An 18,257-nucleotide genomic window follows, 5' to 3' on the forward strand; every position below is an offset into this window, starting at 1 on the left:
ATCTACACAACCACATCAACCAAAATGTAATACAACTCCATGGACTGTCTTTATGCTATAGCCTTCAAAATGTGCATTCCATGGTGTTCTCATAGCTCACAGGACTGACATAGTCAACATCATATTACATAATGAAACAAAATGGAAACTACCAAGCCATTCAGCCCCACTAAGAAACACCTGCATAAAGTAAAGCTCAAACAATCTATAGATGGGTGGTGCAAGGAAGAATATAAAAGTATAAACAATACTGGAGTTTTAGCAACAACTGACTCGTCTTCACAGCAGCATTACAATGCTGAGATCAAGCACTTGACAACAGCTAACAAAATGGTACTTAGTAAAACTAGTTCTACTAGACAAGCATTTAAAAGCAAACTCCCTTCACAACTGACAGGCAGACAACTGCTCATGCACCAACTTAAACCCTGAAAGAAAAGTCTACTTCTCTTCTTTCCCCACACAGTAAATTGTGGTAATCATCCAGAGCCCCCCACTCAGTGATTTAAAATAACAAGACTATCACATTATTTGCAGTGCATTTGTTAAGACAAAAAGTAAAACGGAAAGAAAGCAGGAGGGAAATCTGACGCAAGAAGTTATAATCATTGTTTACATATCTGAAAAAGTCACAGAAGGAACAAGCAATGAAAATGCATAAAAATATGAGAATCATAAATGCTGTTTACAAGCAATGCAGACACAAATAAGTTTTGTCACATTAAAGCAAGCCCTCTCAGCTTTCCAAATGATGGGAAAAGTAGCAAAAAGGATTGATTTCTGAATAGAAAGCTTCCAGAAGATAAAGAATGTGAAAAAGTGTGCTGACAGTGTACTTTTTAAAGTACAAACATTTACTCATGCATTCCAATGGTAAGGCTTCCTAAGACTGGTGAATAATACAATCAGCCAACACCATAAGGGGTGTGTGAAATATTCCTCTGGGTGGAAACACAGCCCACTTTAAGTCAACCTGAAAGAAATGGTAAAAACATCAGCAGAAATGTTAACCACTAAATAAACCGCACTGTCCACCACCTGGGTCCACCACCTGGGTATCGCCCCACGAGATATTGCTATTAGTCATGACTTGTGTCTTATCGTCGTTTAGCAAATATCCCAAGAATCTCACACTTTGGTTGGGCTCTCTTTTAACCACTTTTAAAGGTTACCATATGATCCGGTGTGACCAATGCCACATCGTCAGCGTATGCCAAGGCGTTTGTATTCCACCCGTTGATGTATATTGGTGGGATTTCTGGAACAGTATTGAGTCTCCGTACACAAGGGTCAATATAGATGGCAACAGGTAGAGGGGAGCAAGGACATCCAGTGTCCCCCTTTAAATCGTAACTGGGCCCGAAAGACCGCTCATTACGATGACCTTAGCCACAGAGTCTTGAAATAATGCGCCAATTGCCTTGATGAGCCCAGCCCTATATCCACTCTACGTATGGCATCCCACAAGTAACAACAAGAGACCCTGTCCAATGCTTTTATAGTGTCCAGTAAGATTAAAGCAAGAGGGTCCCCGGCAACAGCAAAGGCATCAAAAAGAGAAATCACATGACAGGTGTGGTCTGTCATCCCTCTCCCAGGGATAAACCCATGCTACCTAGGGGACACGATTTTACTTATCACTCTAGAGCAGAGGTCTTCAAACTGGGAGGCGGGGCCCCCTAACAGGGCCTCAAGTAATCCCAGGGGGGGGGTGCCAGACTCTGGCCAAAAGCAGCATTATACAGATAACAGGCCTTTGTTTTATGCAGAATCAGGTTATTGCATTTCTTAAAAGGTCTAGACATATTTAAACGTTGCCATCTTTATAAAATAATAGTGAAAAATTCTCAGGGGCAACCAATAATTTTTATTCTTCAACTGGGGGGAATGGCATTAAAAAGTCTGGAGACCACTGCTTTAGAGAGATGTGTGGCCAAAATTTGAGTTGGTTTTAGTGTCCCCTAATCAGGGTGATTGGATGATATGAACCAGGTTCCTGCACAGGTTTGTTCTTTTTAAGACCACAATATTGGCCAAAGACTAAGTACCTACATTATATATTAGTGTAAAAATGTCTATTAAATAATCCTTTAAAGTGGCAGAGAAGACCCAGCAGAATTCAAGAGGGAGATTATCTTTCCCGACCGCCTAGCCTGATGGTGAACTAGAGATTCGCAGTCCCCTCATTAAGAATGTTAGGTGAGATCTGTTCCCAAATTGTTGTACATGATAGTCCTCCCACATTGTATTCTCAGTATAGAGGTTCGAATAAAACCTCTAGAAGGCAGCACAAATATCCTCGGGACCAGGGACTAACACTAGAATGGGATCTCTTATTTCTCCTTGCACCTGTTTTTGCGGATGGCTAGTAGGTGACCGACACTCTCACTAAAACTGTAAAAGTTCTCTTGTCGGGCCAGAAATTTGATGTCTGCTTTTTTGGCAGTAATATCCAGGCTTGCAGCTTCAGCAATTGCCACCCCTTGTTGTGCCTCTTGAATATTATCCCCCTTAATGGCAGCAGTCACTAGCTTAGTTTTGGCGGTTGCCAAAGCGGAGTGTAACTCGAACATTCTAAGATTGTCCTTTTTTTGCGATTCAAGCTAAATCGCAGGGTCTCCCCACGGATACTGACATTAAATCAATCACATACAACCTCAGCGAGTGGTCTCCCAATATTTTCTTTCATGAAAAATCAGTACCCAAGTTAATAGCCTTGAAATAATACTAATCCAATAGGCGAGCATTATCTAAGCTCCAATTTGAAGCCTGCTTACTCATCCAACTTCCAACACTAGTGGACTATTGTCTGACATTGTGCAAGGGAACTTCTCAACTTTACAATCTTGGAGGAGAGCATGCGAGACAGCAAAATAGTGGAGTTGTGCATGTGTCTGGTGCAGTGCTAAAAAAAAAAAATAAGTAAACCCAAAATCGCCCGACCTTTTAACCCCCTCAGCTGGCCGCCAGTCCGTGGTCTCAGGTCAGATAACATATTGACCGAAAAACCTTAGGTTTCCCACCTGGATAATTTTTTTAACACAGTCCAAAGACAAATCCCTGACATTTATATTTAAAAATCCCCACAAATAATAATAGGTGTAAGCCACAGAGCCAGCTCATTATCGAACCAGTCGAACAGCACTGGGTTGCCCAAGACCGTCACATACACGGAGCAAGTGTAAAAACCTCATTTGGCAAATGGAATTCTGTTATAACCCATCACCTCTGGTTGTCAACCTGTGTGCGTTTAACACTGAAAAGCTAGCTTCTGACCAGAACTGCAACTCCTCATGTCCTTGCTCTGTGCTAAGTCCCACCAACTTGGTGAAATCCAAACGTTTCAAGAATTTCACTTCTAGCACCTTTGACATGTGTCCCTTATAGACATAGTATATCTGCTTTTAACATCTGGAGCTCTATGGCTATCCCTTGCCTTTTCTTCACATCATTAAGCCCACAGATATTGACCGTGGCTACTTAGATTTTACTCTTAGAATGGATAAAAGGTAGGCCAAGACGGGCCATCCCCTGAGAATGAGCAAGCATATACAGCACTACACAAAGTGGGAATCCAACCAACTGAAAGACTCAAACCCAACCTCTTGTGTTATTGCATGCCCCCCCACTACACAACCCCTGCCAAAGGCCCACCCTAGCCCCTACCTGCACCCCCCTCCCCACCCCGCCAAGGTGTCGCCTCAGCACCCACCCCTACCACCTACAAAGAGGAGTCTGGGCTGAGAACCTGAAGGATGTCACCCAATAATATACCTGCCGCTACCCCACAACTCCAAGCCTTTAAGAGCGAGTGTAAGAAAGAAGATGGAAAAGAATAAGAATAAAAAAGTTTCCTATAGACAGCGGGTAATTTGTTTGGAATAATCTTGACCCCCTAATAGGGAAAGCTATGAAGGACTTTTGAAGGTTGAAACATTTACATCTTTCTTTGATTTGGCAGATGTAATGCCTTAAATATATCGTTCCTCCCAAAAGTCCTTTATTTTTTTCCTGCCATCCCTCTGGAGACAGAGAAATTATGGTTTCAGAAACTTGAGGATATCATGACAAAATTCTTATGGACTTATGTTAAGACCAGGAGAGCTCTAAGGTATCTAACATTCCCACAGGAGAGGGGAGGACAGACTGTACCAATTCTTAAGTTGTATTATTGGGCTGCCTAATCTTGCTTTAAGATAAGAATACAGCTCTAGAAGCAGAAGATAACGTTCCCTCTTCATTTGAAGTAGTGTTGGGGAAAGAGGCTTGGGGCCGTCTCAGGAACTGAAAAGCCTGAATCACTTAATCAATACCTCTTCATCCGTTGGGTCAACTGTGGTCTCATCATAAACTCTTTGGTTTTCAATAGTCTTAGGAACTGGTTTTGGTGGTGCCTACAAGGAAAAAATAAAATAATGTATTAACACAGTGCACAAGTTACTTTTGGCTTTTGAGTGTGCTGTTTAATGCAGACTATAAACTGAAAAACGTTTTACATTTTGTTATAATTCAAGAAAAACATTTTTATGGTTGATTAAAATCGCATGAAATTCCAAATGTAAAGTAAAGATTTGGGCTTTTGCCCCTCTCAATTTTGTGGCCTTACAGATGTACATGTTAACTTGTATAAATTTGTAGGATCATTTAAAGAATTATTTCAGTCAACTAAGGAGCCTTGTGTCAATGTTCAAAAACCACTACCTTCTACACAAACCATCTCTGACATATATGACTTACAACAATCAATATAATTAGAGGTCGATAAGGTCATAACAACAGAGGTACTATTTAATATACTAGATACTACAGACAAAATAAGGTATGACAGAAAGCTAAAATTACTCTTCAAATGTATACTTTCAAACACTCAGCACATACATAAATGTGTTTTCCAAAACACTGACCAGAAAATTACACAACCTTGAGGATAAGGACATCAGGGATTCACACACAAGCTGTAACTTTACTGTGAGGTAAAGAATGGCTCGCAAAATAACTAGAACCTTATAAAATCATTATTACTAAAGATGCTGACAAATGAGGTAATGAGGTCCTTGTGAACGGGGGTGGGGAGAAGGTTGTTTAGCCGAAACTGACAGACCACTAACAGATACAACATAATACGCTAAAGTTATGTCTAATCAGATGAAAGAAAATACCTTATATCTCAATATAAAGCTTCTAGACTGGAAAGATCAGTGAATGAGGACAAAGACCTACTGAAACACAATCAAGGTTTTCATGTGTAAGAAAGTGCCACTTTTAGCATGGTTACTCTGTAGGAAGTTGGCTCTGTATGTGCTATTTCAAAGTAAGGAATAGCATGCACAGAGTCCAAGGGTTCCCCTTAGAGGTAAAATAGTGGTAAAAAGAGATAATACTAATGCTCTATTTTGTGGTAGTGTGGTCGAGCAGTAGGCTTATCCAAGGAGTAGTGTTAAGCATTTGTTGTACATACACATAGACAATAAATGAGGTACACACACTCAGAGACAAATCCAGCCAATAGGTTTTGTTATAGAAAAATATCTTTTCTTAGTTTATTTTAAGAACCACAGGTTCAAATTTAACATGTAATATCTTGTTTGAAAGGTATTGCAGGTAAGTACATTAGGAACTTTGAATCATTTCAATTGCATGTATACTTTTCAAGTTATTGACAAATAGCTACTTTAAAAGTGGACACTTAGTGCAATTTTCACAGTTCCTGGGGGAGGTAAGTTTTTGTTAGTTTTACCAGGTAAGTAAGACACTTACAGGGTTCAGTTCTTGGTCCAAGGTAGCCCACCGTTGGGGGTTCAGAGCAACCCCAAAGTCACCACACCAGCAGCTCAGGGCCGGTCAGGTGCAGAGTTCAAAGTGGTGCCCAAAACGCATAGGCTAGAATGGAGAGAAGGGGGTGCCCCCGTTCCGGTCTGCTTGCAGGTAAGTACCCGCGTCTTCGGAGGGCAGACCAGGGGGGTTTTGTAGGGCACCGGGGGGGACACAAGCCCACACAGAAATTTCACCCTCAGCGGCGCGGGGGCGGCCGGGTGCAGTGATAGAACAAGCGTTGGGTTCGCAATGTTAGTCAGTGAGAGATCAAGGGATCTCTTCAGCGCTGCAGGCAGGCAAGAGGGGGGTTCCTCGGGGAAACCTCCACTTGGGCAAGGGAGAGGGACTCCTGGGGGTCACTTCTCCAGTGAAAGTTCGGTCCTTCAGGTCCTGGGGGCTGCGGGTGCAGGGTCTTTTCCAGGCGTCGGGACTTAGGTTTCAGAGAGTCGCGGTCAGGGGAAGCCTCGGGATTCCCTCTGCAGGCGGCGCTGTGGGGGCTCAGGGGGGACAGGTTTTGGTACTCAGTCGTAGAGTAGTCCGGAGGTCCTCCCTGAGGTGTTGGTTCTCCACCAGCCGAGTCGGGGTCGCCGGGTGCAGTGTTGCAAGTCTCACGCTTCTTGCGGGGAGATTGCAGGGTCTTTAAAGCTGCTCCTTGAAACAAAGTTGCAGTCTTTTTGGAGCAGGTCCGCTGTCCTCGGGAGTTTCTTGTCTTTTTCGAAGCAGGGCAGTCCTCAGAGGAGTCAGAGGTCGCTGGTCCCTTGGAAGGCGTCGCTGGAGCAGAGTTCTTTGGAAGGCAGGAGACAGGCCGGTGAGTTTCTGGAGCCAAGGCAGTTGTTGTCTTCTGGTCTTCCTCTGCAGGGGTTTTCAGCTAGGCAGTCCTTCTTCTTGTAGTTGCAGGAATCTAATTTTCTAGGTTCAGGGAGAGCCCTTAAATACTAAATTTAAGGGCGTGTTTAGGTCTGGGGGGTTAGTAGCCAATGGCTACTAGCCCTGAGGGTGGGTACACCCTCTTTGTGCCTCCTCCCAAGGGGAGGGGGTCACATCCCTAATCCTATTGGGGGAATCCTCCATCTGCAAGATGGAGGATTTCTAAAAGTCAGAGTCACCTCAGCTCAGGACACCTTAGGGGCTGTCCTGACTGGCCAGTGACTCCTCCTTGTTTTTCTCATTATCTCTCCTGGACTTGCCGCCAAAAGTGGGGGCTGGGTCCAGGAGGCGGGCATCTCCACTAGCTGGAGTGCCCTGGGGCATTGTAACACGAAGCTTGAGCCTTTGAAGCTCACTGCTAGGTGTTACAGTTCCTGCAGGGGGGAGGTGTGAAGCACCTCCACCCAGAGCAGGCTTTGTTTCTGTCCTCAGAGAGCACAAAGGCTCTCACCGCATGAGGTCAGACACTCGTCTCTCAGCAGCAGGCTGGCACAGACCAGTCAGTCCTGCACTGAACAATTGGGTAAAATACAGGGGGTATCTCTAAGATGCCCTCTGTGTGCATTTTTTAATAAATCCAACACTGGCATCAGTGTGGGTTTATTATTCTGAGAAGTTTGATACTAAACTTCCCAGTATTCAGTGTAGCCATTATGGAGCTGTGGAGTTCGTTTTTGACAGACTCCCAGCCCATATACTCTTATGGCTACCCTGCACTTACAATGTCTAAGGTTTTGCTTAGACACTGTAGGGGCATAGTGCTCATGCACATATGCCCTCACCTGTGGTATAGTGCGCCCTGCCTTAGGGCTGTAAGGCCTACTAGAGGGGTGACTTACCTATGCCACAGGCAGTGGGAGGTTGGCATGGCACCCTGAGGGGAGTGCAATGTCGACTTAGTCATTTTCTCCCATCAGCACACACAAGCTGGCAAGCAGTGTCTGTGCTGAGTGAGGGGTCCCTAGGGTGGCATAAGACATGCTGCAGCCCTTAGAGACCTTCCCTGGCATCAGGGCCCTTGGTAACAGAGGTACCAGTTACAAGGGACTTACCTAGGTGCCAGGGTTGTGCCAATTGTGGAAACAATGGTACATTTTAGGTGAAAGAACACTGGTGCTGGGGCCTGGTTAGCAGGGTCCCAGCACACTTCTCAGTCAAGTCAGCATCAGTATCAGGCAAAAAGTGGGGGGTAACTGCAACAGGGAGCCATTTCTTTACATACCCCCACACACATTTTGCCTAGTGTTGATGCCAACTTTGATTGAGAGTGCGCTGGGATCCTGCTAACCACGTCCCAGCACCAGTGTTTTTCACAAAATCTGTACCTTTGTTCCACAATTGGCACACAGTTAAGTCCCATGTAAAATGTATCCATGGTGCAAAGGGCCATGTGACCAGGGAAGGTCACTAAGGGCTGCAGCAAATATTACGCCACACTAGGGGACCCCTCACCAAGCCCTTGCAGCTTGTGTGTGCTGGTGGGGAGAAAAAGGCTGTGGCATAGATAGAGGGATGACCCAGCAGGCCTTACAGCATTAAGACAGGGTGCACTATACCACACGTGACAGCATAGCTGCATGAGCGATATGCACCTACAGTGTCTAAGTCCATTCTTAGACATTGTAAGTGCAGTGTGGCCATATGGAGTATATGGTCTCTGAGTTTGTCACTAAGAACTTCACAGCTCCATAATGGCTTCACTGAATACTGGGAAGTCTGGTATCAAACTTCCCAGCACAATAAACCCACACTGATGCCAGTGTGAGATTTATTGAAAAATGCACACAAAAGGAATCTTAAAGATGCCCCCGATATGTTAACCAAACTGCTAGTGTAGGACTGACTGGACTGTGCCAGCCTGCCACTTTCAGACAAGTTTCTGACCACAGGGGGTGAGTGAGTGTCTTTGTGCACTCTGGTCAGAAACAAAGCCTGTCCTGGCCTCCCCCTCTCCGCCCCCCCCCCACACACACAGGAACTTTAACACCAGGCGGTGAGCCTCAAAGGCTCAAGACTCAGATTACCCTGCCCCAGGGCACTCCAAGCTAGTGGAGTTGCCCACCCCTGTGCAAAGCCCCGGGGACCACTGATAGACCAGCACTGGAAGCCAGACGTCCTGTTTGCACCCTGTACTCAGCCGCCCTTGTGCTGCTGAGGGTGTGTGTTTGGTGCCTACTTGAGGCCCCTCCAGTGCTCCTTCAATTCCCCCTGGTCTGCCCTCCGAGTCGCAGGTACTTACCTGCAGGCGGGTCCGATTCCAAGTACTCCCTGTCTCCATAGGAGCCCATGTTAAGTTTGCTAATATTAGACCTCTGCACCCGGCCAGCCCCGTGTTGCTGGCGGTGGGTGTTTGGGGTTAACTTGAACCTCAACCAGTGGGCTTCCTAAAACCCGGAGACTGAAACTGTAAGTGGTGTACTTACCTGCAAATCAAATTAACATTTTTTGCACCCAGAAACGGTTTCTGAAAATTGCACTGTGTCCATTTTTAAAACAGATTACTGCCAATATTTCAAGAACTGTCCAACTTATCAACTTCAAACAAAGTACTGTTGATACATGTGTGAAATATAAAGCTATTGAAGTACTTACCTGCAACTTGAATCTTGTGTCTCTAAATATAAAGAAAATATATTTTTGCTATATAAAAACCATTGGTCTGGAGTTGAGTCAGAGTGTGTGATTCTTCTATTGTCTGTGGGTGTACAACAAATGCTTTGCACTACCCTCTGATAAGCCTAACTGCTCAACCACATTACCACAAAAAAGAGCATTAGTTTTATCTACTTTAGCCTCTGTTAAGCCTATGGGGAACCACTGAACTCTGTGCACACTGCATATCATTTTGCTATACTATATACAGAGCCAGCTTCCTACACCATGTATCTGTGTTCTCCCAAAAGTGCATACAAAAGCACCATTCCCATCGGGTGGGCCAATATGTTGATCATTAACTTTCCAACAATCACAAACTTGTGTGCATACCCTTCCCCTTACATTAGGGACAATGAGTATATCCTTAAATTGAAATTGTAACCCAGGTGGACAATAAAACCATGTTCACCACAAAATAATTTGGATAAAGCACTTCGGAATTCTTTGACCACTCGAAAGGCCAACCTTTATGAACATTGCTGTGTGAAAATAGAAATGGCTGACCTCAATCTCTCCCAAAACAAATCCTTTATGGCAACTAGTGGCACCAACAGCTACAAGGTTTGGCAATGAGCTCCACATTAGCTACCTATTTTGCCAACTTATGTATGAGATGGAGCATGCCTGGAGTAGACGTGAATCCACTAGGACAGAAGATGTGCTATACTAGGGGAGCTATGTCAATGACATAATTGGCCTGTGGATCAGCACTTGGGGGCAATGAATGAACTATAGTGTTTTTGAAAGATAATCCAATCAACATACACCTTGAAAAAAAAATAAAAAAGTAATGTTTAGCTCTAGCATTTTACAAACACAGTGGTCAAATACAGAGGAGGATATTTAGAAAACCCGCAGCATCTAATAGCAATCTGCATGAATTTAAGTGCTCAACCTAAGTCCTTTATTGAAAGTATTGCATATGGAGAAATGTTAAGTTGCAGGCAGTGAGCCAAGTAAAAATACTGCGGTCCCTAAAACCAGATTTTTCAAGAGAGGTTATAACAGTCCGTTTTTAATGTCTGCTTGTAGAATAAACACTGCATTTAGAAAAGAAACCCTAAAAGATAAAGTTACTATGAAGGACAGAAAAAAGGGTCAATTTTAATGGTCACTAATTTGTGAAAAACTTTTGGCCCTTGTTGCTAGTGATACCAAGCCCCAAGGAGGAGAGAGCAAATAAACCAAAAGTAATTTGTTGCAGCGATAAAACCCTAAGACATCTTCTATGCCCGAGCTTTATTTTGCCAAAAATCGCTATAGAAACACGGTGGCCAGTCAAATTCAAAAGGTTTTACTCATGTAATAATTGCAATATGTGCAAGAATGGAGTTAATAGAAATCTGAAATTAAAGTGAATACACAACAGTAATACGAAGTTAGACATTTCATCAACCATAACAAAGTTTATGGTTTATGTAATAGGAGGTGACTGCAATTTGATTTAGATGGGGGTGTAAAATCAGACCACTTAAGCCACAGATATAAGTGCACGCTAAGGCAATTAAGAACAGGGACACCTAAAATCCTGTGACTGATCATTAGGTCGAAATACATGGGAATGATAATTTTAGGTTTCATGGTACTGATTATGTAATCCAAGACAAATGAGGAGAGCATAGGGGAGTGAGAGAAAATTAATCTTAATTGATATGTTGGTTGAGATCTATCGAAAAAGCACAATACAGATCATGAATTTCATTATTTTTTTGTAGATGTCTGACCTTTGCCAGTTGACATTACCCTTTGTGATCTTTACACGACTGACAAGACATTGATATATAAATAACTGTCATAGCAGGGACGATTAAACCTTTTACACACTACATGTAACTATCCTTTAGTGCCAACACTAGCTACATGACCAGCCTATGAAATACCTTCAGATTATCTATTTTGTGAGTGGAGATAGATTGATTGTTCCACATTCTGATTTACTAATGACATTACCAGTGGAGAGTTTGTTTTCTGTAAGATAACAATACCACCACCAATATATGTAACGATACTCCATCAATAGAAATGAACATCAGAGCTGTTCAATATAAACTAGTTCTTTCTGTATATTGATTTGGAACTGTCATACTACTGATAACCACTGCATGACGATCGGCAGCACGATAGTATCATTAAGTCTCTTTCTCGTAAAGAACCAACATTATGCACGTTTATGTATCAAAGAGGCATATATGATGCTACTTAATTTTTGTACATAATTAATTCAAAATGCAAAAAAACACCTTTATGTTAATATGATGTGCTTTAAAAATTAAGAAAACATACTTATTTGGTACCACTAATTTATGCCACTTTGGTGCTTTTTATCATAGGTTTTGCGCATTGTTTTAACACAATATCCATATCTGTGTTTATACAAAATTTGTATATCTTTGCATTACTAAAGATGACAGCTTTATACTTAGCATGTTTACAGGCATCTCTTTGGCAACATGCTGACGTGCAGGTTAATTGAACATGCTATCTGATCCATTTAAATGGTACTAGTATCGCATTCACACATGGAACACCAACTTTGCATGCAGGATGAGTTGCTTAATGCGGGTCCAGGGCTACATAATCTGGGGAGTCATCTATATTGAACTTCGTGGTGTGAATTTTAAGTGGTCTTTCTACATATACAAACTGGATTATCACTATAATGTGCCCCTCCCTATTGTCCAGTGCCTAGTGTATGTGCTCTTACACCTTAAACATGTAGAAACTGGTTAATCCCCGACTGGCTCACTTAACTTTTCTATGATGCCATAGTATATAGTGCAGCAATATACCCATAGCATGAAAAGTTGAATGCCACTTGTAGACTAAAGCATTTATCATGCCATCCACTAGTCTCTTTTCAGTTTGAAACGTAGAATTTCTTTGGGTATTTTCCTATTTCTAGACTTTAGCAGGGTTAATCTAGTTGGTGTATCTGACCTGCACTCCATTGTGGTTGGCCTTAAATCATGCTTAAGTCCTAATCTACCTCTACCATTGACTACCATTTGGCTCTTTGTGCTTTTTGGAAACATTTTCACTTAAATCTTTAAAAAATAAAATAAAAAAAACACATTGGTGCAGGGGTGTGGAATTTATTAAAATATCTACTTGTCCAGGGGACAGGTTGCTTCTCAAATCTACTTGTCCTGTAAAAAGGTCTACTTGTCCCTTTGGTGCCATGTAGTGTGGCGACAAATTATGGCAGCAATCTCATTATGTAAGAGCTCTGATAATAGCCTCTCTGATTATGCCAAGGCTACTACCATAGTAGGGCTTGAATACTTGCAGTTTCAATCCCTACTGTAGCAATTTCCTTATTTTGCCACCTTTCTGCAGATCTGCATACTGGGGCTGGAAGAAGCAATAGTTCCAGGGCTGGAATGCCTTTTGAGTCTGCAAACCTACTAACCTGCATGTTTTAAAGATTTTCACCAGCTTCTCTCTAATATTTTCCCATAATAAGAAAGGTTGGACATTTACTCCTGACAATAGCAGAATTGGAACTTCTTCCAGGGTTGGGAAGAAAGTGGCCGGAGGGAAAATGAACTTGCAAATGCTCAATAGATTTTGACATGAGCAAATCTACACATGCGTATTTACCCATGCTAAAATACAGTTCACAAATATTTTATAGGGGTACGACATATACCATGGGTGCACTTTTGTGACTTTCTTTAAGAATTTGGGGCCACATGTAGGTAGGTTCAGATTTGCGACCCGCAAATTGCGAGTCAGAGTGACGGCTTCGCAAATGCCCACCTAGTGAATAATCATGAGGTGGGTCGCAATTTGCGACCCCCTTGCGAATAGCAGCACTCACAGGGATGGTGGCCTGCTAGAGACAGCAGACCACCATGTCTGTGACTGCTTCCTTAAAGGAAAACGAGATGCATTACAAAAACGAAAAATGAAACGTTTCATTTTTTCAGAGCAGGCAGTGGTCCGCAGGACCACTGCCTGCTTTGAATTTTTTTTTACAGTGACATTCACAATGGGGAAGGGGTCCCATGGGGACCCCTTCCCTTTTGCGAAAGTGTTAGCACCCATTTGAAATGGGTGCAAACTGCAATTGGTTTGCGCCCGCGGTCACAAAACAATCCTACATTGCACTGTGAGTCGCAATTAAGAAGGGAAAACCCCTTCCTAATTGTGAGTCGCAAACCCGTTTTGCGATTCGGTAACCAGGTTACTGAATCTCAAAACTGGGTTTGTGCATCGCAATGTGCTTTTTGCACGTCGCAAGCAGCAAAAGTCGCTGTTTGCGACATGCAAAAAGCTACCTACATGTGGGTCTTGGTCCCTAATTAGGTCTGGTGTTAACAAAGACATTTTGTTTTTATTAAACTTCTATTTCTCTTTTGGCTGGCTTTACTGTGAGTGATCGCATTCTGCTCTTCCACAAGGAGCATATTGGCACACAAAGTAGTTTTGTTCAGTGTCAGGAACTACAGTGGCAATCAGTGACGTAACGAAACTGGAGGGTGCGCCTTTGCAAAGAACATGGAGGAGCCCCCTCTCCACACTCACTCAGGGCAGGTGCTGTGCTGAAGGGGCCCCCTGGAGGGCGTCTGCGGGGCCTTTGTTATGCCACTGGTGGCAATTTGTGCTTTTAGAGTTCAAAAACTTTTGGGGGGGTTTTTGACAGTGTTTGTTACAATGTTGAGGGCCTAGTAGCTCCCACAACAATAAAGTGTTACAAAAGCCATGTCAGAACAAGACACGCATTGATGAAACTAAAAGACTTATAAAAAATATGTCAGACCAGTTGGCTTTGTCAGTGTTTGTTTATTTTCATGCTTCCCATATTCGTGTTGAAAATGGTTACACTGATTTTCCATTAGAAATATTTTTGGGAAATACTAGCATGCATCAACACATTTTACTAAATGACACTTCATTTGCATCTAATCAGAGAGCATTCTGGGAGCATTATACTTAGCCTCATAGCCTAAACTTTTCAAACATGTGTATACACGTTTTTGTACTGGAACCAACGTCAGTAGTGAAGTGTGACCTTAAAACATTTATTTACAGCACTCACCCTAACAATGAAGGCTTTCAAATAATGAACCATAAATACAAGTTCGAACAGCATTATCTTTTGGAAACACATTACCTCAACTGCAGAGAGTTCCACTCTCTGTAAACAGGCAGCCAAAGGGTTTGTGCTGCAGAGGGTTGGGCCTACTTGTCCCAAGGACAAAGTAAACATAAAACCTTATTGCCCTTGACCCCAAACAAGATGTCCCGGGCGTCGGGCGATAGGAATTCCACATCCCTGTTGGTGGTTCTCCTTATTGGATCTTTGTCATTTTGGTGTCATTTTGCTTCCTGAAGTTTTCTCTAGTTAATATATTAAGTGGCATTTTTGTTGTGTTCCATTTTCAACTTGTACACTTTTTTAGGAATTCTAAATGCTTCACAAATTTTCTTCAAGTTAAGCCTGTCTACTATGTGCCAACGTTATCAAAGGCTGAGCTCAGGTTCAAGTTATTTAAACCTTTGACTGGACCTAAAAAGTTAATTACTTTATTACTTGTAGTGTACCATTGTGCATCCCAAATAATAATTCAATTTCTCATCAAACACATAATTTACAGCCCTGAAGAAGTTGAATAAAAAGTGTTTGATGTATGCGGTTCTTAGAAGAAACTATGAAATATAGCCAATAAAGGAGGCAAATCAAAATCACCAAACTACTGAGTGTCCCCTAATTTGGAATGTTTGTACTTCCTGCAAAATTGGCAGAAGCATCTTTAGCAGCCAGCTGCTGTTTAGGGAGAGGACCAATACTTGCCCTAGGATCGAAAATGGAGTGAGATAGCGCGTACCTTAGTTGCTTTGTAAATTGTTTGATGAATTTGCATAGCAAGTAAAAAAGTCATTTAAAGTAGCACTAGAGTACATTGTGCATTCTGTCCATATTACAGATATAACTAATTGCCTGCCAATTCCTACAGCCTTTGCATTCTTGCTCCCACACTTGCTTGCATTTGGTCACATTTTGTGTGGTTTTTCTACCGTTTTCTTTTTCACTCCTGAAACATGCCATGGCTAATCATGATCCATCTAGCTCTCTTTCTTGAAGGTGTTTGCCAGTGCATGATTCTATTACCATTAATAGTTTACTTCATTCAAGCTTTGCATTTGATTACCGCTAAAGACTTTAAGGTTTCTCAAAAACACAAGCTCTGCTGCTGACGTTCATATAACTAAATGTCTGGGCCAAACAGCGATGGGATGTCCAGCTCAAGTTCTCCATGCGATGGCTAGTACCATTTAGCTGGCATCAGTGGTGGACTAATAAACTGTATGAAATAATGTTCTACAGGATGACACCTTAATCAGTATGACCCAAAGTAAATTCAATTATATCACTACCAAATTAACTCAACTCTACAAACTCCCAGTAAGTCTGCATCAAATCAAAACGCTACGGTATAATTTAAAGTCTTTCCTTCCCCATACGTGTGATTACACACTCACCAGAAAATGCCAAAGTGGATAGAGCTATGGGAACTAACAACAGATTGGGGATTAACATCATCGCCACAAAGGGGAATCTCTCATCAAGCAGCAACGTGTAAGGGCCAGCAACCGTGCTTGTTTGCACATAGCCAGACAATTTTCTAGTTGCCTGGAGCTTAAGACTCATACATTTTGTGACATCTTAAATATTAGGAGCCATCTTGAGCCCCTTTCTTGTTGGTGCTCTAGGCGACTAAATAGATTCCCTTTGCTGTGTTTGGGGGAAGGGTAGACAAATGTTCCTGGTAAGGCAGGAGAAGAAAAATAATAAAGTGAATATGCACAATAAATAAGCATTTGTTGGGAGGCAAAATGTAGGCAGTAACTGGTCAACTGGTGTTTCCAAGCACCAGGACTTAATTATCACATCACACTTGTACAACTATCACTTTTCCCATTAAGAATGATGTTAAATCTGAAGAGTTTCAATGTCATCATAGAAGATGATCAAATTCAGCATGAACATAACATCTTAGACATGACAGGCCAGGTGCCTGCAATATTTAATAAGTGAATGTGTAGCTTGAATTGCACAAACCTTTCAAAAACACTACAGTTTCAGGGCTCGAAAAATCCACTTCACCACTCACATTGGCGAGTCTTGTTTGATCAGGTCGAGCTATTTTTAATACTTACTCATCCCATCTGGCGCGTTGACACTGAACAGGTGTTCTGCTCAGCTGAAAAGTGGAGGGACAATAAAAGATGCCTTTAAATCTTGACTCTGTAAACTATTTGCCTAGGATCACACCATTTTAGACCCGTTTACGGGTCAAGTACATTAGAGTTAGGTCAAGTAGATTGTTTAAGTTACTCCATCTGCAGGTCTAGTAATATGTTTATAATTTTTCAAGCCCTGAGTTTTATGTACCCACTTCTGTATGTCCAAAACATTTCCTCTTTTTCTGACAGGATAACTGCAGTTTAATGGCTACTGTGTGTTTTTAAAACAGACAAACCTGCAGAGAATAAAATAAAATAAAATAAAAACACACAAAAAAAAAAATCACTGTTCACGCTTACAGCTTTTGTGCAATGAACAGGCACTGAACTATTGATGAATGATAGGTTAAGGCTAGTATGCTATTAGAAACAAAATCACGTTTTACTCTTCCTGCTTAATGCCATCCCTTTATATACGTACTCACGCCTACTACCCCTCCTGGGGTATAGGGTATTAACCAGGAATCTCCAGTCACCTCTGCCCTGGGCTTTTCTTTCAATCTGACTCCAGGTGCAACCCATCATGTAGTCAGCCTCAAAGCTAAGGCACCAAGTGCTTCTTGGCTTTCCTCTTTTCCTTTTCACTTGAAGATTCCTCCCTGGTGATGTTGGATGCAGCTTGCAGACAGTGTGACATATCCAGCCCCAGTGTCTTAATGAATTCCTCATGAGCAGGGGAGTTGGAGTCTGCTGCCTTAGGTCACTGTTGCTGATGGTGTTTGGCCAAGGGCATTTAGAGGATTTTCCTCAAGCAGGTGTTGATGAAGGTCTGCTTGGTTGACTGTGATCACTATTGTCCTCCACATTTGTGCTCCATACAGAAGGACCGATTCCACATTGGTGTTAAAAAGCCTGATCTTGGTTTACAGCGTCAGGTCTTTGGAGCTCCAAATGTTCTACAGCTGATTAAAGGCAGCCCTTGCTTTGCCAATGTTTGCCATGACAATGCCACCTGTGCTGCTCTGCTTGTTGGGGGCACTGCCCAGGCAGGTGAGGCCCTCAACTTCTTCCAGCTCTAGTCATGTTAGCCTTCAGGATCTTGTTTTTTCCCTTGTGACTGTTGAGGTCACGTGTGATGTGGCCGCTACCCGGTGGGTCTTCTCTTGCATCTGCAGATGGTAAAGAGTCGGGCCAGGTCATCTACATCGTTCAGGTCATCGAGCTGCGTCCAATGGGTCCCCTGGATACCATTTCTTCTCCTTGCTATGGCGGTCTTCTTGATCCAGTCAATAGGCAGCAAGTTTATCTGGCACACTATAGTGGTGGAGAAGTTTCCAAAGGGCCTCTGTCCACGCTCTTAAATGCCTTCTTGTAGTTGATAAAGCTAACATAGAAGGGGGAGTTCCATTCCATCGACTGCCCAATGATGATGATCAGTGTTGCAATCTATTCGCTACAGATCATCCTTGTGGAAGCCAGCTTGCTGATCTTGCAACCGTTTGTCAACTTGTTCCTTCATTCTGTTCAGGATTACTATGGTGAACTCTTTGGAGTTTATAGAAGAGTTATACCTTTGTAGTTCGCACAGTTATGCAGATCAGATTACCTTTCTTGGGGCTTTTGATGAGATATCACTCCAAGTCTGACCGCACCTTTTCCTCGTCCTTGAT

At 42.6% G+C, this 18,257-nt stretch overlaps 1 protein-coding gene across 1 annotated transcript in view; it reads right to left on the minus strand.

Annotated features, from left to right (window-relative positions):
- Positions 1-18,257, minus strand: part of RPF1 (ribosome production factor 1 homolog) — an 87,147-nt gene that overhangs the window by 53,428 nt on the left and 15,462 nt on the right. The window contains exon 3 of the mRNA XM_069232194.1: positions 4,314-4,394. Coding sequence (XP_069088295.1) covers positions 4,314-4,394 — 81 coding nt within the window. The remainder of the gene's footprint in view (positions 1-4,313; positions 4,395-18,257) is intronic.

This window comes from Pleurodeles waltl, chromosome 4_2 (genome assembly GCF_031143425.1).
Source record: "Pleurodeles waltl isolate 20211129_DDA chromosome 4_2, aPleWal1.hap1.20221129, whole genome shotgun sequence".
Classification (NCBI taxonomy): domain Eukaryota; kingdom Metazoa; phylum Chordata; class Amphibia; order Caudata; family Salamandridae; genus Pleurodeles; species Pleurodeles waltl.